Consider the following 26515-nt stretch of genomic DNA (forward strand, 5'->3'; position numbering starts at 1 on the left):
TATAAGGCCTTTAGTAATATCAGTTAAAATTAAATCATTGAGGTACTCTGTAATCAGATATCCTGGATGTCATTCTTAAAAGAGAGAGCTCAATAGACAATGTGGACAGAAGGATGACAATGTGAGGACACAATACAGAAACTGCAAGGCAAGGAGAGAGGCCTCAGAATGAAAACAACTCTGCAGAAACCTGCATCTTAGACGTTGTGATGATTAACCTCGATGGTCAACTTGATTGGATTTGTTAGTAAAGCATACTTCTGAGCCTGCTTGTGAAATATTTCTAGAGATGATTAATTAAAGGAAGAAGAAAACTCATCTTGAATGTGGGGACACCATCCCATAAGGCTGGGGGCCCCTAATGGAATTAAAGGGTTAATATAAAAAACTGCCAAGGGCAGCCCCCCTCCTTCTGGACCCCAGGCTGTTATGGACTGTGAAACTGTGAGGAAGATCCTTCTTCTCTAAAGTTACATTAGGCATTTTAGGCATTTTGTTACATCAGTGACACACTAGCTGACACAGATTTATAGCTTCTATAACTGTAAGGAAATGAATTTCCATTGTTTAGGCTACCTGGACTGTAGTGTGTTATTATAGCAGCCTTACAAAAGTGATATAATAATCTAGAAGTGTTTTCCCCCCCAAATCCAGAAGGGTGGATGTGGAGGTAGGGAGCTTTAAAGAGCCTTTGGCATACCATCAGATCTTCTGTTCCTAGCTCCCCATCCCACCGTGGTAGACTCAAAAAGAAAATGAATAGTTAGGAGGCCACATAGACTCTTAGTTCCTAAGTGCTGAGAGCTTACGATTTCCTCCATACAAGAACAGTGTAGCCACCTCTGTCACATCAGGATATTGCATAGTGAACAAGATCTGCATTCTACACCCAGCTTGACCATGGCTGGGAAATGGACCAAGGTAAAGAGACAAGGCAGCCAAGACCATCATTCCTCTCAGCCTTTTGGGGTGGAGAGGAGATGGCTCCATCCTATAAAGCAAGTTTACCTCTCACCTATCCACAGGGCAGATTCCCCAGTTCCTAGGCATGGATGCTGACCTAGAGAGGGGCAAAACAACTCTAATGGTAACACAGCAGTGAGCTGATGGGCAAGGGGATGAGCACAGTCCTCTGAGTCCCATGTTTGGTGTTAGGTCTGAGCAGAAATGGGAATGCAGTGTCCTATGTCAGTACAAACCTATGTGAGGGAAGAGGGAAGGGGAACTGGGAGAAACTGAAGGAGAAAATGTAAAATCTGCTTTTTCCACCAAGGGCTTCAAGTTCCCCACAAGCTCTTATCTGAGATAAGAACAAAGATTAAAAGGACCTGTTTTCAACTCCAGGAAATGGAAACAAAGAAGTTTTTCTTCATGTGGTTGCTTTTCTTTCTTTTTTTTTGTTTATTCTTTTATCTGTCTTTGGGAGGGTAAGGGGAGTGCAGATATGGGGGGACAAAGGGTGAACAAATGCAGCAGGGGTACTCACCAGACACACATTTTGAAAATGAACTCTAAAACTTAGGGGTGGGGACAGGAGGGAAACACTAGGAGGGAGTAAGGGAAGGAGTGACACTGTCCAAAAAGAAATGGATTCTTTACCTGACTTGTGTACCTTTATAATAACAATTTTTAAAAAAAATTTTAAGGACCTATTTTACTTCCTTTTATTTTCCCATCCACCTTGCTTAGGGTGTACATATCAATAAGCAGGAACTCCAAGTAGGAGAGAAGGAAACTACCTACTCTGTGGGAAGGTCATGACCTAGTGGACCAAGACAATCCTTCCCCACATCTTACCTGAAAACAGAGCCAAGGAGAGCAGAATAAAGAGCTCCATGGCACGAACGTAGGGGAGTTTTCACTGCAAAGAATGGAAGACCCCAGGGATCTCAGGAATCCTTGGTCTGTTTAAGAGAAGCAAATATGTTTGAACTTAAGATGGTTTTATGCTATTGGCTGAGACCCATGTAGACAGAAACAGTCAGTTATCCTACTCAGTACTGTTGTGTGTAGCTGTTCAGGTTGTGCACTACACAACGGTGCTTTTTGAAAGGGGTATCATTCGTGGACATAAACTTACTTATGGGACGAATGGGAAAATCTGAGCATCCCAGGGGATCCCCACATAGCAGGGGAGATCACATTCCTGGTGAAATCCACACTGTCACATGGACTCTGTGTACACTAGCAGAATGTAAACATACACATGCATGCCTGGCACACATTCAGGTGTGCAATCATGCCTTGTCTTACCAGTGGCTCAGGTACCTTCTCCCACCACCATGCTTAGAGACCCCACTGCCATTTAGATGGGAAGAATCCCAGCAGATAAATTCCTAATTAACTTAACATCCACGTGGAAACCACAGTGACACCTAGGAAGTGTGGGCATTGGTGAAACATTTCAGCTGTCACTTCAATATGTGCCTACAATACAGACCAGGTCAGTTTTGTGTGTCAGAAGCCACAGTTGTAGTCTTCAGAGTTCCAGAAAGCTTTCCTGGGGTAGGACTGAGACCAGCCAGGGAATCCTGCCCAGGCTGTGCTGTAGCTAACGTGCTCTGACCACTAGCTTCAAAAGTTGGAATTCTGGACTAGGAATGTGGCTTAGTGGTAGAGTGCTTGCCTAGCATTCATGAAGCCCTGGGTTTGATTCCTCAGTACCACATAAACAGAAAAAGCTGGAAGTGGCACTGTGGATCAAGTGGCAGAGTGCTAGCCTTGAGCAAAAGAAACTCAGGGACAGCACCCAGGCCGTGAGTGGCAAAAAACAAAAAACAACAAAAAATACCCACCCACCCCCCCCAAAAATGTTTGAATTCTCAAATCACCTTAAATTTTTGAATTTAAGTTGAGGGCTACTTATCAGAACCCAGTGCTAGTACTTCCCATATCAAGGACAGATAAGAATGGTTTTCTACATTGCATAATAATGTTCTCTCTTGAGAAACAGTAGTTTCTTTTTTTGTATATGTGCTTGCTTCCACAACACCTATTCTAAAATTGGATTCATACAGAGAAAGGGGAGCCATCCCATAATTCATACCAATTCAGCAGATGGGCCAGCAAACAAGCTTGCTTGCATCATGGTAGCTGTTTACCTTCATTATTGCATTTGCCTTGCATCAAAATCTCTTCTAGATGGGTACTGGTGGCTTGTACCTGTCATCTTAACTACTCAGAAGGCCAAGAACTGTGGATCAGGGTTTGAAGTCAGTCGAGGCAGAAAAGTCTGTGAGACTCATTTCCAAAAAAGCCAGAAGTGGAGCTTTGGCTCAAGTGGTAGAGTACTAACTTGAGCACAAAAAGTCAGGGACAGTGCCCTAGATCCCGAGTTCAGCCCCAAGGACTGACACAATAAAAAATAAAAACCCTTGGGCTGAGATTTTGGCCTAGTAGTAGAGTGCTTACTTAGCATGCACGAAGACCCAGGTGCGATTCCTCTGTACCACATACATAGGAAAAAGCCAGAAGTGGTGCTGAGGCTCAAGTGGTAGAGTACTAGCCTTGAGAAAGTCCAAGGACAGTGCTCAGGCCCCGAGCCCAAGCTCAGGACTGGCAAAAAAAACAAAAACAAAAACAACAAAACCAAAACCCTCTCCCAAAGGGAGATAGGGACTTAGAGACAGAGTGAAACATTTTAATACATGGAACTTACCTGGATCCTAATGGAAGCAAATAATTCACAACTATTCAACAGCAACTAGATATTTGATCATATTAACAAACACTTGTTCCTTTTACATGTGATAGTAATATTATCATAGCCAACTCTCAAAAGGTGTCTTTGTGTACCTGTGCATATGTATCTCATACTAAATCAGGGCTGTCCTGTATGACCTGTATGAAATATGTTGTCTGTGCCTTCAAAGGCATGGTCAAAAAGGTGTACAACTTTACCCTAGCTTCTTGTACTATTTCATCTCGGTAAGCCACAAGTTGTGAGGACTCTTTTTTTTAAATATAATTTTATTGACAGGTTTATGTACAGAGGGATTACAGTTGCATCCATAGGGTAATGAGTACCTTTCTTGTCAAACATTGTTACCCCCTCCCTGTTTTTCTCCCACCCCTTCCCCCAACTCCCTCCCTTGTGAAGACCCTTAAGCAGGATATGGCGTTGTCCCTAGGCAAACAACAGAACCGACTTGCTATACTTGTGGATCCTCAGATCCCAATCAGGCCTTTAGGTGACTGAAGATCTTGTAAGTTTGTAACTGATTCTGGGTACAAACTACAAGTGTACCCTGAGTTCCCAGCCCATGGAAAACAAAGGAGATAAGTTTATTGTCTTAAGCTTCAGAAGTTTGAATGTTTTGTTACACAGCACTAGACAATCAATATATACAGTGTGGTCATACTTGTTAAAAACAAAATGAAAAACACTACTAGGTCTGGGTGGGCATGTTGATATACACCTATAACGCCAGAGTGTAGGAGGCAGATGAAGGACAATAGAGTCCAAGGCCAACCTGAGGTCCATAGGAGACCTTAACTCAAGAAAACCCAATAGAAGCAATCCATGCAATACTGGATGCAATACATTCAATATTGCTCAGGGAAGGCATCATAAAAACAACAAAGGAGCGGGGCATGGTGGCTCACAACTGTAATCCTACCTACTCAGGAGGCTGAGATCTGAGGATCAAGGTTCAAAGCCAGCCTGGGGAACAAAAGGAGACTTTTATATCCAATCAACCTTTAGAAAATAAGAAGTGGGGCTTGGCTCAGGGGCAGGAAAAAAAAAACCAAAAGGGCCAGCAGGAAACAAAAAGGGATTGTGTACAAGAGGAAACATTAGGAAAACATCCAAGGTATGGAAAAGCAAATTAAGAGCCAGGTACCAGTGGCTCATGACTATAATTCAAGACATTCAGGAGACTGAAATCTGAGGCTCTTGGCTCAAAGCTAGCCCAGGCCAATCAAACAGAGAGACTCTTTCTCACCAAAAAAAACAGTAAAAAGCTGGAAGTGGAGGTGTGGCTCAAGTGGTAGAGCACCATTCTCAAGCAGAAGTGCTGAGGGAGAGAAATCTCAGTCCTGAGGTTCAAGCTCCAGTGACAGCACACAAAAAAAAGAAACAAAGAAAAAACTCCACTCAAGTGGAGATCATTAAGTGCCTTGGATTTCTACATAGATAAATTATGACCCAACACATGTCAACAGCCAATACTTAAAACACCAAACTAAGCCCTCATTAGGGACTTACCATTTTAATCCATCAAATATATTTCCTCTGCCTGTTTCAATAAATCTTATTAAAAAAAGTCCCCACCCCTACATATACATAGTCCTAAACTCCTTGTGGTCTGGTGCTGTCGAACCCATAAGTCATTGATTACTCAAACTTGTTAAAATTTTAGTATGTCTAGAGGATTTGTTTTGTTTTGTTTTTAAATGAGACTTGCTCTTTTATTTAAGTTGGTCTCAAACCCACAGTGCTTGAATAAAGTTAAGTCTGAGTTTTGGAATTGAGTTGGAGCTGAGCTGAGCAAAGTGGAGTTGGTAAGGAGCTGGGATTGCAGGCAAGGACCACCAACTTTCAAGTTGAAAGCCTAAAACTTTCCTTACTTTCCTGCCTATCAGCTGGCCAAATGTCAGTGTGAGAGGTAGATCCTCTTGCTACAGCAAACACAGAATAAGTAGTTTCTGCTTGTTTTCAGTACATTACAGATTCTTCACACAATTTAGTAAAAAAAAACATAATGAGGCAATCACTTTATTTTATGTACATCTTTGTCCCCGATTCTTTATGTGGAGGAGAAAGCTATCCTCAGCTTGTCTGGGTGGTCTTTTTCAGAGTAAAAGCCACAGCCTTTTCCCCTTGCTGAAAGAAAACTAGGCAGAAGTGTGCTGTGGGACAGGGGACTCTTGCCTTTGTCATCTGCAAACCTGAAACCAAGGTAGGGCTCTCTTACTTCTAGCCCAACTTCTCACTAGTGACTTTTGGTTCATCTTTTTTTTGAGTTCACTCTAAGTGCTCCTGGAGCTGAGAGTTCCACTTCACAAAAACAAAACAAAAAAGTACAGATCAATGTTAATCATTGGGGGGAAAATCAGGAGGGTAGAGAAAAAAAATGTGAATCTATACATGAGCTCCTGATAGATCAGCTCTTCCAGGAACACTGATAGGCCCAGGGCATTTCTTTTCCTTTTCCTTTTAATTTAATTTAATTTTCAAGGTAATATACAGAGTGGCTACAGTGACATACGTAAGATAGTGACATGTAAGATAATCAACATTGTTACCATTCCCACATTTTTTCCAACTGTCTCTCTCCTCTAACCCCCCAGACTGTAAAGTTCATTTTCAACATACTGTCATATGAATATCGCTGTTGCATTGGTTCGCCCTTTGTCCTTTGTCTCACATTTTATTGTTCCCCTTCCCTTCCCTAGTTCAGATAAATGTATATGCAATACATCAAGTACCAAAATCAGATACAGTTACAAAGGATAAATCGTAGGAGGAAAAAAGTAAGGAAAAAGAAATAACTTCACATAGTATCTTAAAAACAGCGCGCATGCGCGCGTGTGTGCACGCACGCACGCGCACACACACACACACACACACACACACACACAAACACAACCCTCTTGTTTCCATATCATGGAGTTCATTTTGCTTAGAATCATTTTATATGGTCATATGTACATAGCTAATGAACTATTGTGTTCTAGGAAAATACTATACATATGCCAGTCATTACAGATGAGAGAAACCATGGAGTCTATGATTTTGGGGTGTCTGGCTTAATTCATTTAATTTGATTTTTTTTCAAAGCTTTCCACTTCCTTATGAATATGGTGATGTTATTCTTTTTGATGGCAGCATAGAATTCTATTGTATGTATATCTGTATGTATGTATGTACGTATGTATGTATGTGTATATATATATATATATCACATTTTCTTGATCCATTCATCTTCTGAGGGTCATCTGGATTGGTTCCATATTTTAGCTATGGTAAATAATGCTACAGTGAACACGGTTGTGCTGGTGGCTTTAATTCTCAAAGAAACAACCACCCCATTAAAAAGTAAGCTCTTAAAGACTTAAAGAGAGACATTTGAAGAAGAAGTAAGAATGGCCAATAGACACATGAGGAAATGCTCCACATTTCCAGCCATAAAAGAAATGCAAATCAAAACGACATTGAGATTCCACCTCACTTTGGTTAGAATGGCCATTATCAAGAAATCTGATAACAACAGATGCTGACAGGGATGTGGCCAAAAGGAAACACTACTACACTGCTGGGAATGTAAACTTATTCAACCATTCTGGAAAGCAATATGGAGGTTGCGCAAAAGAAAGCTCTCCTATGAACTAGCAATCCCCACTTTTGAGCATTTACCCAGGACAGTTCTTGACTTGAGGGAAGTGATCACTTTTAATCAAGTTTCAAAAAAAAAAGGTCAGGAGCCGAGAGTTGCAAGAGTTGCTATAGCAACTGGGTTAGAGATTATAAATTCAGAGGCCTGGTGTACATATTACCAGGAAACCGAGAGTTCCACAGCACTTCCCCTTCCTGTTCCCAAATGGGGCAGTGGTCATGATACTTTAAACAAACCCAGGGCCTCTTCCTGGAGCTGTGAGTCACCTAACATTAAAAATGAAGTAAAAGAGAAATAAAGACCCTTTGTTCTATAGAATGTTAACCACAGTAAATTTGGTCATCAGGCTATGGCCTAAGATTAGATTCAGAATACATTTTTTCAGGAATGATGAAGACTTCATTTCATGTCCTATACATTTTCTTTGTGTAGTAGGAAGCTCTACTTTGCTTCATGGGCTCAGAAGTAAGAAGCCACATACAGATGCAATATTTGCATAAGATAGAATAGGTCCAAGGAGATGTGTCACCTTGAGTGTCTGGAGCCACAGTCAATACTTGAATGATGTGACACTCAACGTTCTCAGGATGCTGATTTTTAATCAGTAATAGTAACTAAGGAAAGCCATAGAATCAGCTTGGGTCCCCAACAACCAATGAATGGATCAGGAAGGTGTGGTACTTAAACATAATGGAGTAAAGAATAAAGGTGAAATTAGAGAATGAAAATGGATGGAACTTGTTATCAATTGTGTTGTATGAGATGAGGCAAGCTCAGAAAGAGAATTATCATGCTTTAACTCATATACACAATTTAGATCTACAACAAAAGTAATAAGACATGATCGTAAAAAGAGGGACTGACAGGGGGAATGGGAAAGGTGACAATGATAGGGGTGAACTTTTTTTTTTCTGGTCTTGGGGCTTGAACTCAGTGCTTAGATGATGTTCTTGAGTTTCTTTTGCTCAAAGCTGGATCTCTACCAGTTAAGCTGCAGCACCACTTTTGACTTTTTCTTAATAGTTTATTGTAGATAAGAGTCTCAGGACCTTAACTATCTGGGCTGGCTTGGAACTCCAGTCACCACATCTCAGCCTCCTGAGTAGTGGGCATTACAGGAATGAGCCACCAGTGCCAGGCTTTGGGGCCAATATTCCCAAAGTATATTATGCATATATTTATATACATGTGTGTGTGTGAAAAATAACATAATGAACCCCACTAAAAACTCAAAGGGAGGTGTTAAGAAAGAGTAATAGAAGCAGAATGCTTCTATTGCTGAGCAGTATTAATTATTGCTGACATTTGAGAATTATGGTTTGAAGCTAGTCAAGGAAGACAAAGTCAAAACATTCTTCCTTCCATTAAGTGGTAAAAACTTGAAAGTGGAGATGTGGCTCAAGTATTAGAGTGCCAGCCTTGAGAAGAAAACGCTGAGCAAGAACAAGGGGCCCTGAGTTCAAGCCCCAGTGCTAGCATCAAAAACAAAAAGAAGACTAATATAGTTGGAGTGAACTCGATCACAGCACAGTATATGTACCAGAAGGTACGAGTGACAGTTTAGACTTTGAAGTCACAAGCCCCTCATTCTTGTCTAAGAGTAATTGGCCAAAACTTTGGATAGCCCCATAATGCAACGTGAAACCTAAATTCACTACTTGTTAGTTGTGTGAACTTTAGACATGTTATTTAACTTCTTTATGCACCTACAAAATGGAGACAAAAATAATTATAGGTTGAGCATGGGAGGATCATCAGGAGGCTGAGATCTGAGGATCACAATACAAAGCCAGCCTGGATAGGAAAGTCTGTGAGACATTTATTCCCAACTAACCAGCAAAAAGCTGGATATGGAGGCATGGCTCAAATGATTAGGGAAAAATGAGTAGGAATGGTTCTCTAACAAATAGACGAATGGTTCATAGACCAGACAAATGCTTTCTCATCATGAGCCCAAGAGTGAGAAGGAGTGGGTAATGGGATGAGGGGTAGGAAGATAAACATGCCATCTGGCTCTGGGTAGCAAGCATGTCAAATGCCAAGAACATCCAGCTGGGTTTTCCAGGCCCAAGGGACTAGCAAAGAACTACCCAACAGTTTGCTATCATCTTTTGTATACTCAAACACAGGTGACTTGAGCAGTGGCAGGACCCCCTTAAATCATTCTCACTGTCTCCTAGATCTCTTCAAAGAGCAGATTCTCCGCTGAAATAAACTTACCATCACATACACTTCCAGCCCAACTCCAGCCATGTCAGCAATAATAAAAACTTTAATATTCTATGGCTTGGCCTTCTGTCTTGGGAAGAAGGAACGTGATCAACCATATCAGTAATGCATCATTCCCCAAGTTAAGTCTCTAGAAAACTCAATTAGAGAAGAGCAAGAGAGCAAGACTAGGCACTGGTGACTCATGCCAGTAATCCTAAGTACTCAGAAGGTTGAAATCTGAGGATTGTGGTTCAAAGTCAGCCCAGGTGAGAAAGTTCATGATAATCTTATCTCCAATTAACAGCCCAAAAAGCTGGAAGTGGAGCTGTGGCTCAAGTGGTAGAGCATTAATCTTGAGCAAAAAAAAAAAAAGCTCAGGGACAGTGGCTAGTCCCTTAGTTAAAATCCCTACACACACACACACACACACACACACACACACACACACACACACCCCAAAACAAATTTGGTAAAAGGAGAGAGTGCTAGTGAAAGTGTAATTGTAAGCAACTTGCCAAATGACCCCACCCAGGCAATAGGAATCCAGGAGGGCTCTAGGGCCCACTGTGTTCATTGACACCAAATCTGAAGGTCAAGGAGACAGAAAGGTCATCATCCACGGGTGACTACTCAGAAATCTGCTCCATGCTTGAGTCTAAGCAATCAGAAGGCTGGCAACTTCTACAAGCTTTAAGGATTAAAAAATAGGTCTCCTTGAACTTCTTGATTTTGTAAGCATAGACAATAGGGTTCATCACAGAGTTGGCATGTGATAGCAGGATGGCCAGGAACATCACACACTGTGGCACTTCACCTTTAAAATAGAGAACACAGTTGATGATAGACAAAGGCAACCAGCACAAAGCGAACAAGAAGAGAACCAGAAACAGGGACTTGGCTGTCTTGAACTCTCGCCCATAAAATGACCCTGTCTCTTTGAAGCCAGACAGGTTCTGACGGAGTTTGTTCTGAAGGGTATAGAAGATGTCCAGGTAGATGGCGCTCATGACGATCAGGGGGACGAAGATCCAGACAATGAAGCTGAAGTACACCATATAGTCCAGGCTCATGACGGAGGGGAAAGTGCATCTAATGGTGGTGGCATTTTGGTGCTCACTTGGGGGCCTCTCTGCGTGCCAACCAAACAAAGGGGTCAATCCCACCAGGAAAGATACCAGCCAACAAAGGCCCAGGGCGAACCATATTCTTCTTTGAGTTGTGACCCTTCTGTATCTGTTTGAATGGAAAAGAGCCAAGTGAGTTCACAGCAGGGAATACAAAACCCAGGAGCTGATGCTAGTGAAAGGCTGGAAGAGAGTGATCAGAACATCCAGCTAAGAAAGGAGAGCATCAAGAGTGATGGGTGCCGGTGGCTCACACCTGCAATCCTAGCTACTCAGGAGACTGAGATTTGAGGATCACGGTTCAAAGCCAGCCTGGGCTCTAAAGTCATGAGATTCTTATCTACAGTTTACCACCAGAAAGCCAGAAGTGGCACTGTGGCTCTAGGAATAGAGCACTAGCCTTGAACTAGGGACAATGCCCAGGCCCAGAGTTCAAGCCCCATGATAGACCAAAAAATGAAAAAAAAATAACAACAACAAAAAAGAGTGATTGTAAGCCAGCCCAGGCACTAAAGTCTATGAGACTTTTATCTCCAATTAATCACCAGAAACCTGGAAGTGGGACTGTGGCTGAAAGGGTAGGGCGGTAGCCTTGAGCTGAAGAGCTCAGGTACTGCACCCAGGCTCAGTAGTTCAAGTCACATGACCAACAAAAACAAAAAAAATCAATAAATATTGCTAACAATAAAAAAGAGTGATTGTGTCATCCTCAGTGATTGTGTCAGAATGCTGCTACATATTTAAATAAAATGAGCAGATAAAGATGAGAGAAAAACCCAGCAACTTCTCTAGGAGACCCAGAATGTGTTGTCAAGAATTAGATGCTTACAAGATTACTAGAACTCCATTTCCAGTTCAAGAATTCTTCAGTTCCTGGGTTGAAGCATTTAACTAACTCTCCTAGGATCATTCCTTGGGAGAGATATAATTTCCTGTTCTACTCTGCCTTGCTTGCTTTGCCTCTGGCGTGAGTCTCAGGAATTATACCCCATCTCCCTTATCTCACCTGTACCTGAGCCTGCCCTCTTTGTCCAACTGGCATCTATACTTGGCACCTGCGTTTATGAAGCCCTTAAATGACTCCCCCAGTGAAAGCCACCATTTCTCCTTAAAGGACCCTTCTTGTCAGCAGCTAACTTCTTGTCAGACTGCAAACGTAGGGAAATAATAGGAAAGTACTATTTTACTCAGAAAACTTTATTTCAATAAACATGTAATTGATAATCAGCTGGAGATATTTTAATGACAATCTCTGTTTTACTGATGACAATGAAAAAAAAGAATGCAAATAAGCCAGAGGCTGGTGACTTATGTCTTTAATCCTAGCTACTCAGAAGGCTGTGATCTGAGAATCGTGGTTCAAAGCCAACCCAGGAAGGAAAGTCTGTGAGACTCTCATGTCCAAGTAACAGACAATAACAACAACAAAAAATGGAAACGGAGGTATGGCTCAAGTGATAGAGTACTAGCCTTGAACAACACACACACAGAGTGCAAATGTAACAACTATTTATTGTACTACAGGCATTTTTCTATTTATTATTTATTTTGTTAGTTTTGGCCAGTCCTGGGGCTTGAACTCAGGGCCTGGGCACTGTCTCTGGACACTTTTTGCTCAGGGCTAACACTCTGCCACTTGAGCCACAGTGACGCTTCTGGCTTTTTCTGTGTATGTGGTACCAAGGAATGGAACCCAGGGCTTCCTGCATGCTATTCGAGCACTCTACCACTAGGCTGCGCCTCCAGCTCCTGCAGGCATTTTTCTAAGAACTTTACAGATCTTAACTCATTGAATTCTGTAAGGAGGGTGTAACTACTACAACCAGGTACACAAGGTAAGTAACATGTACAAGCTGCAAGTGGTGAAGCCATCCCTGAAAGAATAAGACCTTTGAAGTTTCTCAACCACTGACACAGATAAGAAAACAGAAGCAAAGAAAGTGATTTTTTTCCCAGGGTCAGATCACAAGGATGTGAAGCCAGACTTGTATTTAAAGGTTTGTGTAGTTCCTTCATCATGCTATTTTCCCAAGAGAAGGAGCATGAAATCTGTATCACTTAGAACACTAAGAGTTTGGGTTTGGTTTCTCTCATCATAAAAAGAAGTGAGAGAGAGAGAGAGAGAGAGACAGAGGGGGGGGGGGATAGAGAACCACTCACAATCCTTATTCTTTCCAGTTGCAGACGGCTCAATCTGTAATCCTAGCTACTCAGGAAGCAGATGAGCGAGCATCATCAGGAAAGTCACAAGCAAATTCAGACAGAAAATTCCCTGAGACCCTCCTCAAATTAACCAGGATGTTAACTGGATGTATAAAGATGGGGCTACAGTGGTAGAATGCCAGCCCTGAGCAAAAAGCCAAGAGAGAGTTCAAGGGCTTGAGTTCAAGCCCCCAACAACAACAACCAAAAAAAAAGAAAAAAAGAAAAAAAAAGAACTATGGAGGCAAAATTAAAATAATCTACATTTGCAGAGCAACACGATCAGCTGTTTACCTCTTATTCTTATCTTCCTGCTCCTGAAGTATGTTCTCTTATCTAGTAGATTTCTACCCGCTTCAGCTCTCTTGAAGAACTGTGCATCCACCCATGGTCAGTTGGAGAAAGGATGGGAGCACTCTTCTATTTCTCATTCCTGACTCTCTCTCAGCTCTTCTGTGTAACTCATCTCCCAGACTATAGTGAAAAGGCATTGCCTGCCCTCTTTGGACTGCAAGGGTCCATTCGGATTCATTTCCATTGGGATCTGAACATTGGGAAGGCCTTCCCTGGCCCCCAGTCGTGACCCCCACCCCAGCCCTCCTCAGGGAAGTTACCTGATGTTCAGCTTGACCCTCAGGTATCGGTCTATGGCAATGGCCAGCAGCGACATGATAGAGGCGTGGGTGAAGACCAGCAGCATGCAGGCTGCCAACAGGCAACTGTAGAAGTACATCTCAATTTCCAGGCTGATTATAATGGCTAAAGGGATGACCAGCAGCCCGACTGCAATGTCAGCCAGTGCTAGAGAGACAATGAAATAGAAGGTGGTGGTCTGCAGACTGGGGTTCAGCTTGACCACCCAAATGACAAGCACGTTGCCAACAGTGGCAAAGAAGCCGATGAAAACCTCCATGGTGATGTAGATTGGTCTCACCCACGACGGATCAGTGCTGTTGGCTACCATACCGTCCCAGAGGAGGGCCCCAGGTAACAGGTGAAGCCAGTAGGGTTCGTTTGTGCCAGTGGAGCTAGCCCTTGGCAATCATCTTCTCAGAGCAACGGCAGCAACTCACAGCGGCGTCACCATGCCTTGTTTTCTCCGGTGATTTCTTAAGAGACCCTTCTTGTTAGAGAGGATCCACCACGGGTGATCACCTGCAGCCCTTGCGAGCCACACAAGCATCACTTCTCTTACTTCCTCCAGACGGGACGCAGTCAGGGCCTCTGCCTCCTCCTGACCCCAGAAGGCTTTTAGAGCTTCATCAAGATTAAGTAGCCCTCCTTGGGGCCGTGTTTCAGGAAGTGAGATAGGCCCGGAGGAAGTAGAGAGCCAGGATCGCTCACCCAAAAGATGGACAGAGCAGAAAAAAGGGTGGCCTGAGTGTCCTGCAGAAAGCTCAAGATGAGATTTGGTATCAATCACCATCCAGGGACCAGCTGAGAGTATAGAAGAGGAGCTAGAAACATGGCTACATAATATCTTTATTTTCTTCTTGCTATACGCAGATTCTATACAGAGAAGTAGAGGAACAAGAATTTGAGTTTGGTAGCAGCCACCTAGCCTTAGCTGGAACTCGACTCCTATTTCAAGCAGTAGAGGGCTGAGGCTTCCAGTGCAGAAGGGCACTCTGGGGAGCCCAGCTGGGACCCAACCTTTATGTCAAAGATCCTTTGTGGCAGGGCACTGGCGGCTAGCTGCTCAGGAAAATGACATCTGAGGATTAAGGTTCAAAGCCAGCCCGGGCAGGAAAGTCCATGAGACTCAACTCCATGAAACTACTCAGAAAAAGCCAGAAGTGACCCTGGGGCTCAAGTGGTAGAGCTCTAGACTTGAGCAAAAGGGACAATGCCCTGAGTTCAAGCTCCAAGGACTAGTGCGAACACACACACACACACACACACACACACACACACACACACACCATCCTTCGTTATAGTCCCTGCTCATTTCCCTGCAAATATTCCCTGCTCAGGAGAGTGAAATTATAAATTTTACAGATATTTACACACAGTGAGACCAAAGGAGGACAGTCGTAGGAGAGGAACAGAAAAGCACAATGCCTATATGCATTTGATCATACAAAATAATATTCATTTAAATGAATTCCAGAAAATAAAAATGAGAGATTTTTCTTTTTCTTTTTCTTTTTTATTGCTGTTTTTTATTTCATTTCTTTTTGTCTTATTTGTTTGTCTATATATCTTTGGGAGTCTAAGCGTGGAGGCACAGAAATAAAGGGACAAAGGGAGAACAAATAAAGCAATGATATTCACTGGATACTATGTTGAAAATGAACCATACAACTTGTGAGTGGGATGTCAGGGAAAAACAGGGAGAGTGAGGGAAGGGCTGACATTGTCCAGAAGGAAATATATTCTTTGCCTGACTGATATAACTGTTACCCCTCTGTTCTTAGCATTTCAAATAATAATAATAATAATAATAATAATAATAATAATAAAGAGTAAAGATACGCTTCTCATCTATTCAGCTTCCATCATCAGCTTCCCACACTCCCAGGACAGTCTCACACACTCTCCTCATAGCAAAAGTGGCCATTGTCAGCCCTCTTTAAGGAACAGCTGGCCAAGAGTATAAACAGGAAGAAAAGATCATCTGCGCATATATCTGCCACTCTCCCTCCCCAGCCCTGGGCCTCCAGCCCTACCCCACTGGTCAGCAGCTTCTGCAATTTACCAACCCTTGAATGCAATTGCATTGTGTGCAAAGACATTTGGTGGCACCCAGGGTGGTAACTTTAACCAGGCATGTTAGAAAATCCTCAAGGAGAGGACCACCAGAACCTAGGCCCACAAAGTGGACAAAAGGATTTATCCTCTTTACAAATAGATGCATGGTCCAAACCCAAGTTTAGCAGTAACAAGTGTTGTTACAGTGTGACTGCACTTAAGCCACACCTCCACTTTTGTCTTTCTGTGGGTTAACTCTAGAGGTAAGAGTCTCATGGATTTTCCTGTCCACGCTGGATTGGAACTGAGATCCTGAGATCTCAGTGTCTCAAGTAGCTAAGATTATAGGCACGAGGCACTGGTGCCTAGCGTGCCAACACCTTTTAATGGGATATTGGAGAGATGCTTGAGCGTGGGTCTCTGCTGCACCCCAAGTTAGTCAAACCTAAGGAATCTCGTGCTCATTAGTTCTATACCTGTCACTTGCCCCCAGGCAAATACCTCAGGCAGTAAGGGGCAATTCTTGATTGAATTCCCTTTGTTCCAGCATTTTCCAATGTTAGCTATCCCAGAATCCCTGTACCAAAGAATATAGAAACTTTGCCAGTTTTGATGTGGCTTTTATTGCAACTACTGTCTTTATCTTTCCTTCAGAGAGGTAATTACTGAGAGTAATTACCTGATCTGGGGCTTGAACTCAGGGCTCATGTGCTCTCCCTGAGCTTTTACAGCTTGAAGCTAATGGTCTACCACTTGAGTCACAGCTCTGCTCCAAATGATAGAACCCCAGCCTAGCAAGCATGAAGTCCTGAGTTCAAATCCCACACATACACATACAAAACAACCCCCCAAACACTAAAGGATTCTGGGAAAGAAGACAGAGAAAGCAGGAAAGAAGGTAACATCAGCCCACACTTGTGCCTCCGTTTCCCTCAGCTCACTTGACTTGCCTTGTCCCATCTGCTCTACCTGTCAGTTCCACAGCTTCCTAGTCCATGCCCTGAACCAATCCACAGCTTCCTACTCCATGCCCTGAGCCAATCAGCATGATCCTGCTGACAGGCAACCTCTGCAGAGGCAGGACAGCCTTCTCCCTTCCTAAAAATGGGCTCGTCTTAGTCCTTGATGGTCAAGTGCAGGCTCCTTGGTCTTTCATTAGGTGCCCCAGGGTGATGGGTGCATTCAGAGTCTTCAGGCTCCTGCTACCTGTCTCTTCCATGGAAGAAAGCAGGTGGTATAAACCTTCCCCTGACAACAGTAAGGCATCTGGGACCTGGTAAGGGCTATGATACTAGCTGTCATATGTTCTCTGGTGCAAAAGGCACTCTCACTACTGTGGAGTTAGCTAAGCATCAGAGCAGTTAAGTAATGAGTCCAAGGTTGCATAATGGGGAAGTGCCTAGCTGGCATTCAAATCCAGACTCCTAGCCGAGTGACAGAGTTTCGCACCTCAGAAGGCCTAAAGATCTAAAGGCCTTGAGATCTAAAGATCACAATTCAAAGCCAGCTGGGACAGACAAAATGGCAAGACTCTTATACACGTGGTAGAGTGCCACCTTGCATGTGTACGGACACATGTCTCTGTCTCTCTGTCTGTCTGTCTGTCTGTCTGTCTGTCTGTCTCTCTCTCTCTCTCTCTCTCTCTCTCTCTCACACACACACACACACACACACACACACACACACACAATCCATACTCATAGCTTCAGAGCCCAGGTCAGCTTTTGCGTGGATGAGCAAAAGACCAACCAAATAATGTCACATGTACCAAGAACCCCTGAGTGTGATATTGTCATATTACCAATATTAGTAGAGGATCAATATTTTAAGATCTGGAAAAGAAAAGTGATAGGAACAAAGCATGGGTGTAGAATAGACTCAGCCGCTGCAGAGTTTAGAAGAGACGGTAAACCAGACAGAGGACTGCATAAGCTTATGCTGGTGGGGTTGGGCTTAGAGTTGGGAACTCTGAGCTAGAAAGAAAATCATTTATGGGTCCAGGGGTAGGAAATAGTTGTTTTTTTTTTCAATAGTGAAATGAGTTATAAGTCAACTGTGATTCAGGAGAAGTCCCTCCCTCCAAAGGAAGGCCAGGACTGATTTCAATTCTAGTAAAAGAACTTAAACTCCATGGAGGAAGGACCCATCGTCCAGAATTTTAGGAAAAGTGACTAGAATCCTGGGAAAGGCACTGACTGTTCCAGGCCCTGGCCTAGCACCTCCTTGGGCCTGATGCAACCATTCATCCACGGGCTGCGGGCCAGGACATGCTGTCTCATAGTCGGAGACACCATTCATTGGATATTTTGCGGCTTCTCAGAAAAGTCTAGTAAACCTCAGCTGCCAGCTTCCAATATTAGCAAGTTGCAGTGTTAGCAGGAAACCCAAGAAAAACGATCTCTGGAGGCTAGAACTCATCCAGGCAGCTCCTGAGACAGGATGTCAAACAGCCAGATGGTGGAAGCTGCCACCCAGGACTTTCGCTGGCTTGCTGCCCACAGACTTGCACAAAATCAGTCTTGCTTACTTCCTCTTGGTCTTATCATCACTTCCCCAAACTCTCATGTTTTTATAGACCTTTATGGTTGCTAGCCAACAACAGAGGCTTAAGAGGAACTAGTTTCAGAGTTGCCCTGATGGTGGCTGGCTCCTGGGCAGCTCCCTTACCGCCCGCTTCCCTCTCTGAGTTAAGCTCCAGCTGTGATTAAGACGCCATGAAGACTCCCAACATCTCCAATACATGGAAGTTTACTTACTGCCAAGGGGAGAAGGATGGCAAGGACATCCTGGCATTCTGGGATGCCAGGACAAGGCTCCTTTACACTGAGTTACAGGAAATCCTGCCTGGGGAAAAGGAAGTGTTCCTAGATCCCCTGCCTCTCCTGCCTGACTCTGGGCTCAAGTGGAGAATTAAGGAGGAGGTAGAGCTAATGCTAGCCTTCATCCAGGTCCGAGATACTCAGGAAGTGAGTGAGTGAGGAAGCCCTCAAACAACATCTTAGGAACAGGAACTTCAAGTGTTTGACTTTTCTGTGTCCTTGCTGAGGTGCTTTTCTCACCAATGCCCACTAGATGGCAGCACATGTCTACTTCCACAATAGATTCAGGTGACACTGTCTCCCCCCCACCCCACCCAAGAAAGAAAATGACAAGAGAATTTGAGTGGGATTCAGCCAGCTGTCTGCCATACACACTGCCAACAAGGAATGAAGAGAGAACCAAGGGAGGGGAAGGGAGACAAGAATGGACAGCATATACCTGCACTCAGTCTAATACCATAGAATATTCCTGGGCAGTACCAAATCTAATCCTATGTACTCAACAGATCAGGGAACAGCTTCTCCCTTCAAACCAAGCACATGCCAATACAAACAGGATTTGTCTTTTACCATATGGCGTGCAAAACTACTTTCATCCCCCCTCGTTAAATTCACACAACTACCTCTATGAAGCAAGTCCACATATTTGCAATTTACAGAGAAGGAAACTGAGTCAGTGACTGAGCAATTTTCTCAGGATTATAGTGCTGATAGCTCTATAACGGGAGCCCCAGCCCTGAACTCTTGGAATTTGGGGAAAGAATAGAGAGACTCAAGAAGAGTCTCTCCAGGACAAATAGCAAACCTGACATGTGTTTTGTTGGTCTTTCCCTTGACATTTGCCACTCCCTCACCATTCTCCCCATTTGATGGCCATTATTCTCCTAGCCTTTTCAGGTAAATTGAAGTCTGGGGATCATAGCTCAAAGCCAGCCTTGATGAGAAAATCCAAGAGGCTCTTCTCTCCAATTTACCAATAAAAAGCTATGGCTCAAGTGGTAGAGTGGCATCCTTGAGCAAAAAAGCTAAGGGAGAGCATCTAGGCCCTGAGTTCCTGAGGTCAAGCCCCAGTATATATACACTCTCTCTATCTCTTTCTCAGAAAGAGAGAACTGACATCAGAAGGAGCCTGAGTGTTTGGGTTTTTTTCCCTGACACATTTCTGTGGTTTCATTATTCCAGTTTGTCATACATGGATTCTTTTCTAGGCTCTTCATGATTTAAAGGTAAGGGCTTTGTTTTATTGTTGTTTCCTACAAGTGATCAAAAAACTTATTTAAGATTATCAGTTTGACAGAGGAAAAATAATGATGAGACTGAAAAATACCCTCTCATTTGAAGTCAGTCTTTGGGGAACATCTCTCAAAACAGTCCTTAGAGCAACAAAGTCTAGCCACAGTTAAGAGCTCTCCCTTGGGGATGGTGCCATCTATAATCCCCAGGTAGCCCTCTTTGTCATTTATTTGCAATCAATTCCATGAAGGATGAAAACAACTACATCTTTTGAGCCTTGGCTCACGATTTGAACGTTTGTACACATTTTGGTATTATTTACTTACATAACTGCTTCTTCCAGTAGCTAAAAAGCACCTTAAATAAGTATACATTACTTATCTTTGTCTCTCCTTCCCAGTCCCTTTTCTTTTGAAAACACCTAGAGCTTAAAATAGCACTTGGTACACGGAAGACCTATGATAAACTCTAGGTGAAAATATGTAATGCACTATTCCCAGCTCTGTCTTCTGCTCACTTGCAAGAACAGCAGCCATCTCTGTGTTCAGTGAGATATCAGGAGGGATCTAGAAGACTTCTTCGTCAAAAAAAAAAAGTTTTTACATCTTGTAATTTCCATCCCAAACCAGTATAGGAAAGAATTATCACAGGATCTATTTGAGTCTAGTTAAAGGGACCGTCAGAGAGAATATCTTCCTTTGACATTTTTACTTAGTGTAACTCATTTCACTCTCTCATCTCTATGATTTAAAAGCATAGCTCATGCTTATAATCTAGCTTCTTCGGAGGCTGAGATCTGAGGATCAAGGTTCAAAGCTAGCCCCAAGAGACAAGTCCATGAGACTTTTTTTTGCTTTTTTTAGTAAAGAATTTATGTTGATTTTTACATCATATTTTAAATGACAAGTTTAACAAACAAGTGTTCAAGGTTATCTCCAATTAATGAGTCAAAAGTGCTGGCAGAAGAGAATGAGTGATTGTTGTCCTTAATGTACTGTTATTTCTCATCTCTTTTGTTATCCCTTGGTTATCTCATATTGTTACAGTATTTCACCTTGTTATCTGATATTGGATATATGCGTATTTGGTTATCAATGTATGTGAGGTAATTCACCCTCCATCTGGTGAATATAATGTAACCCTTCTATTAATTACAATAAAATATATGGAAAAAGTAAAAATAAAAAGTGCTGGCAGATATGGCTATAGTGGTAGAGTGCAGCCTTGAGCAGAAAAGCTAAGCAAGAGTTCAAGGACCTGAACTCAAATTCCAATACCAACATACACACTCAGACCAAAAAATGAAATCAAATAATGTTTCCCCACATATGCAGGCACACATACATATTATCATCTTGCTCTGCTTATTTCTGTGTTACACATTTTACAACCAGAACTCATGTATTCATTATCTTGTTCCTGGTTTTCCTTCTGTGGCTTCTTCATGCTCTAGCTGCAGGACCTGAGACCAGTGTTGGCCCTGGCTGGCTGCTGGACATGTTGCCCCCTGGTCAATGTTCAGGTTGGATTTCTGGGGACACAGTGGATTTGGAGAGGGAGGGAGGACCAGAGGAAATGTATTCTCCCTGCTGCTAGTTTATGGTCAAAAGTAGACCAGCCGCCAGGTTTCCTGGCTGGCAAACTCCTTCACTGGCTCATTTCTATTTCTGGTCCCCATCAGACCAGATTCCCAGCTGAACCACCTAAGGCCTCCAACCAAGCATGCAGTTGGTGATCACTTCTTTCGGCACTCTCATACTTCCTCCTTGGCCAATCTGTCTATGTAAATAAGCCCAATAGTCAGGTCAGTCCGCATTGGCAGGGCCTCTTCCGGATTGACAGCATCCAAATCTACGGCTACCTGTGCACCGCTACGTCAGATTCTTGCCACCCCTGCAAGCACACTGGTACCTCTCCTTCTAGGAGACATGCCTGGCTACTCTGCACTCACCGAGATACCCTCCATAGGAGAAAACACTATGCCTCTGTCTCCAGCCAGGTATCTCAGAACAAGCTATAGCTATCTTACTTTGAACTCTCATTTCCAAATGGAGAACCTTGGCCAGGTTGTTTAATTTCCCCCTTATTTTCAAAATAGTTCTCTAAGGACTGAAGTGAAGCAGCCCAGGCCCACAGCTGGTTCAGAATCCTGTGTCCCCTACCAGAGCCTTGGGTAGTTACAAAGAGAGGGGCCACGTTTCACCTACAGGGACTTTCCAGAGGATAACCACAGGAGGGTGCTTTCATACATGCTGAACTAAAGGACAGTACCACCAAACCTATCAGCATCCCCCAACCCTTCAGGGCAGATATCCAACCCTCTGCTGGAAGAGATCTTTTTTTCTTTTCTTTTCCTTCCTTCCTTCCTTCCTTCGTTCATTCCCTCCTTCTTCCTTTTTCTCTCCTCCTATTTCTCTCTTTCCTCTCTCTTTCTCTGTTTCTCTCTTTGCTTTCTTTTTTTCTTTGTGTGTGTGTGTGTGTGTGTGTGTGTGTGTGTGTGTGTGTGTGTGTGTGTGTGTGTGTGGTGTGTCTGTGTGTCTGTGTGTCTGTGTGAGTTTGGAGCTTGAACTCAGGGCAAGTGCTCCACCACTTGAGACTCAGCTCCACTTCCAGTTTTTAGTAGCTTATTGGAAATAAGTTTCATGGACTTTCCTACTTAGCCTGGCTTTGAACCCTGATCCTTACATCTCAGCCTCCTGCGTGACTAGGATTACAGGTGTGAGCTGCCAGCATCCACTTTTATTGTTCCCTATTTCCCAGCAGGGCTCCTAGCTTCAGAAACTGGGACACATCCCACAAAGACGAAAGGAAGTGGAGTCTTCCTCATCCATAATTGACTGGGAGAGGCTGATCAGCCTGGTTCCCCAACAGCACCTCCCTTCTTTGGAAGCCTCAGGTCTAATATTGGGCAGTCTCTACGGATGTAAGCGACTTGGCCATAAGCCCTTGATAGCTGCATGGAACCCCTCAGTTGCTTGCAAGTGAGGGCAGGATCTCAAGAGTCTGACTATTCAGAGCAATAATTATAGTTTCTGTTTCTCCTGCGTCACTGGCTCTGCCACGCTTGCCAGATCACTCAGCATTCCTCCCTGCTGTAGAGGGGCCATCTCCTGGGAAGGGTGTGAAGATTGCCAAATAACAGCAACAGAGGCAATCACTGTCAAGTCCTGCCAACACAGCTGTGTGATAAGCTTGGGGGACATGCACACCATCATTTAATTCATATTTGCTCTTGACCTTAAATACCAGACACCCCCTAATCTAGTAACCCCAGAACCATTCCTGATTCACAGTTGTAAAGTGGTAGAGTTTCCTCTAGCTCTAGAGGGTGCCCTTGTGCTGGACCATAAAGCCAAGCTCTCCAGTCACTCCCAGGCCTCCCAGAGAACCCCTGTTATGACCTTGTCTCTTCCTCACAGATGAGTCAATGGCCTGTTCTGGCCATTCCTACACACCGCCTCAGTGACCATGACTTCGACAGGGTCAAGCAAAGTTTGGGCTGGGCTCACAACTGTATTCCTAGCTACTCAGGAGGCTGAGATCTGAGGATCAAAGCCAGCCGTGGCACTAAAGTCTATGAGACTCTTATCTCTAATTAACTACTAGAAAACTGGAAATTAGCTGTGGCTCAAGGGGTATGGCGGTAACGTTGAGCGGAAGAGCCCTGGGACAGCAATCAGGCCCAGAGTTCAGGCCCCATGACTAAGAAAAAAAGAGAAGTTTGGATTTGCACAGATGGTTCAACCTTAGCTCCCTTCCTGGCTCCACTCTGCCCTGACCCATTGCCCATGACTAGGTCTTTTTGTGTTGTCCTGGACTTGGCACTCTCTATTTCCTGCCAATAATGCTTGCTGTTGTTTCTGAGCAGATGGAACAAATGACCAGCATACACTCCATGCAATCTGCAATTGGGAACATCTGCAGGGAGACAGAGGTAGCTGCTAACTGGGGGGTAGGGAGGTCCAGGGGCCCAGGCTGCTGGAGGGGAGCTGCTGGTAGGGACTGTGGGTTGTTGAACATGGGGTAAAGGAGCCACACAGAAAGCTGCTACCAGGCACAGTACAGGACTTGTGAAGGTTAAGACCATCCCAGCCCCTTCTCTCCTCTTAATGTCTAGAAGTGAACTCGTCCCTGTGTTATCCAAAAGGAAAGGAGTCATGTTGGATGCTCAGATTTGTGTGGCCAAGTTGGCTGGATCTTAGAAAACAGTAAGACTTGTTGGAAATCGGTGGCTTGTACTGTGAATCCTAGCTGCTCAAGAGGCTGAGATCTGAGGATTGCAGTCCAAACTCAGCCCAGAAAAGTCTGTGGACTCTTATCCTCAATTAAGCACTAAGAAGCTGGAAGTAGAGGTATGCCTCAAGTGGTAGAATGCCAACTTTAATTGGGAAAAAAAAGCAAGAGCATGGGGTTGGGAGTTTGGCCTAGTGGTAGAGTGCTTGCCTAGCATGCACGAAGACCCAGGTTCAATTCCTTGGTACCGCATATATAGAAAAGTCTGGACATGGTGTGAGTCAAGTAGTGGAACTCTAGCCTCAAGAAAGCCCAAAGACAGTGCTCAAGCCCTGAGTTCAAGCCCCAGGATTGGCAAAGAAAAAAAAAAGGCAAGAGCACGAGTCCCTGAGTTCAAGCTCCAGTACTGGTGGGCAAGGGGGGATGTGGGGAATGGAAAGAGGAAGGAAGGGAGAGACTACCTCCATATTTCACACAAGATAACAGATGCCTAACAAAGACCTAGAACAAGTATATGAAGATATTAAAAAATAAATCTAGCCAGGTGCCGTGGCTCATGACTATAGTCCTAGCTATTCAGGAGGCTATGATCTAAGGATCCAGGTTCAAAGCTAGCCTGGGAGGAAAAGTCCATGAGATTCTTATCTCCAATGAAGTACTAAATAAAAGCCAGATGTGGTGCTGTGGCTCAAGGGGTAGAGTGCTAGCCTTAGAAAAAGAAGCTCAGGGACAGCACCCAGGCCCCGAGTTTAAGCCCCAGAACTGGCACCAAAAAAAAAGTCTAGCCAGGTGCCAGTGACTCACACCTAGTTATTCAAGAGGCTGAGATCTAAGGATTAAGGTTCAAAGCCAGCCAGGGCAGGGGAATCTATGAGAATCTTATCTCCAATTAGTCACCAAAAAGCCAGAAATAGAGTAGTAGCCAAATGGTAGGACACTAGCTTTGAGCACAAAGGCTCAAGGACAGTTCCTTGGCCCTCAATTCAAGTTCCAGGATCAGGAGAGAGGAGCGGGGGAGGAAGAGGAGTCTAAGCTAGAACCCAAGACCCTACCCCAATGGAAGCATGTAGGTGTGCTTGAAGAATGGATACACACACACACACACACACACACACACACACACACACACACTGCCTTCCTTAAAGTATTATAGCCCATCAGAGAGTCATATCTGTCCTAAAGCCACAGGCCTCTCTGAGGACATACTTCTGTGGTGACAGGATGGTCATAGCACTCTGGCCCAATGCTGACATGCCATCTACTCTTTCTCTAACCTTGGAATGATCTTTGCAGCCTTTCCCTTGATCCTTGGCACAGCCTGATGGTGAAGTTTATTGTTATCATACCTACTGCTTTGGGGGGAAAGGAAACTGACATTGAGCCAGGTTACACAGTGTACCTCAATGTCGAGCCAGCCTGAGCACAGGGTAGTCACAGGCCCAGCCACAGTGCTCCACAACCTAGAATAGCTCATTTAATCCAACTATTAACTTTGAGAACGGACTCACCTTTATTCCTACAGATGAGGAACACAAGTTGAGTGCTGAGAGTCTCAAACTCAACAGAAAGCCAGCCTCGAGTCAGCTCTTCTGCTTCAGAGAAGAGTTCAATCCAAGCATCACCAATGTGGTTATTTTGGTTATTTGGTTATCCCTCCTCCTGCCTGATTTCACAGAGGCCACTCGACACCAGGAGCCTGATACCCTGTGGCTTGGAGAAGAAGTACCAGGTTTTTACACTGCCCTCTGCCAGGCCCCAGGCCCCTGTGTTTGATGAGCCAGAAAGAGACCTAAGGGAGTGGGAGAGGGTGGCCTTCCTGTTTTCTGACAGAAATTGAGGACCCTGACCATGTCCTTCCACCAGATGACAGAGAAGGAAGTCCCTGCCAGAAGCTAACTGTCCCTTGCACCACAGGTCCCAAGCTTAGCTGCACTCGGGGCCCTTCCCTGTGGGCTGGAGACCAAAGGAAGCCAGAGGCGACAGTGGGAGCTCTGAAGAGACCTGTGTATAGGGCTTGTGGCTGAGACAGTTCCCCAGAAGTCTCAGTGACGCCAGCTCATCTCCCCTGCTCTACTGTTGTAGGTGGAGGAGGAGAGAGAAGGTTGCCATGAGTCATCCAAGACACAATTTGAGGATGCTAATGGAGCACTAGCTGGTCATGGTCTACCAAGCTCTCCCCTGCACTGAGGGGTGCAGGAGGAAGGAGTGTCCCCACAGACCACCAGAGGCCAGCATATCCCAGGCCAAAAAGGGAAGCTCCCCGGATGACTGGCCCAGAGACACCACACTGGCATTCATGTATTTATCCGGAAGGTGCACACTGGGCCATAGGATTCCTGAGTGGCTGATCTGCCTGCTTCCTCTGTCGGGGGCCAGGACCTGGGCCTCAGGTTGGGAGTTCTCTGCACACAAGACCAACTGGGTATGTGCTGTGCCTGCTCAGACAATACCTCTGACCCCTCTCACTCTCGCCCCTGCAGGCAGCCATGCCACCCTCTATATGCAGCTGGTGCTCACCTCCTCGGGCCTAGCAGCCCATACCTCTGCAGATCTGGCCTAGGCAGGAAGCTGCTCTCAGGGCATTTGAGGAAAGGGAGCTGGACGCAAGCCAAAAGGAAGGCACAAAGATGTGCTTAAAAATAACCTCCTCTGTTTCAGTCAT

The 26515-nt window shown here is 44.3% G+C and overlaps 2 protein-coding genes across 3 annotated transcripts in view; both read right to left on the reverse strand.

The window, feature by feature from the left end:
• The window catches only part of Tmigd3 (transmembrane and immunoglobulin domain containing 3), a 61286-nt gene that overhangs the window by 8832 nt on the left and 25939 nt on the right, over nucleotides 1-26515 (reverse strand). For both annotated transcript variants that reach the window (XM_090334416.1, XM_090334417.1), the window contains exon 2: nucleotides 1798-1904. In XM_090334416.1, the coding sequence (XP_090190542.1) occupies nucleotides 1798-1837 (40 nt within the window). In that variant the 5' untranslated portion in view covers nucleotides 1838-1904. The remainder of the gene's footprint in view (nucleotides 1-1797; nucleotides 1905-26515) is intronic.
• On the reverse strand, nucleotides 10054-13841 carry Adora3 (adenosine A3 receptor). The gene is made up of 2 exons (XM_090334415.1): nucleotides 13492-13841; nucleotides 10054-10784 (listed from the first exon to the last, which is right to left on the reverse strand). The coding sequence occupies exons 1-2, from the start codon at nucleotides 13839-13841 to the stop codon at nucleotides 10178-10180; spliced, it is 957 nt and encodes a 318-aa protein (XP_090190541.1). The 3' UTR covers nucleotides 10054-10177.

This window comes from Megascapheus bottae, chromosome 6, assembly GCF_031878675.1.
Source record: "Megascapheus bottae isolate mThoBot1 chromosome 6, mThoBot2.hap1, whole genome shotgun sequence".
Taxonomy (NCBI): domain Eukaryota; kingdom Metazoa; phylum Chordata; class Mammalia; order Rodentia; family Geomyidae; genus Megascapheus; species Megascapheus bottae.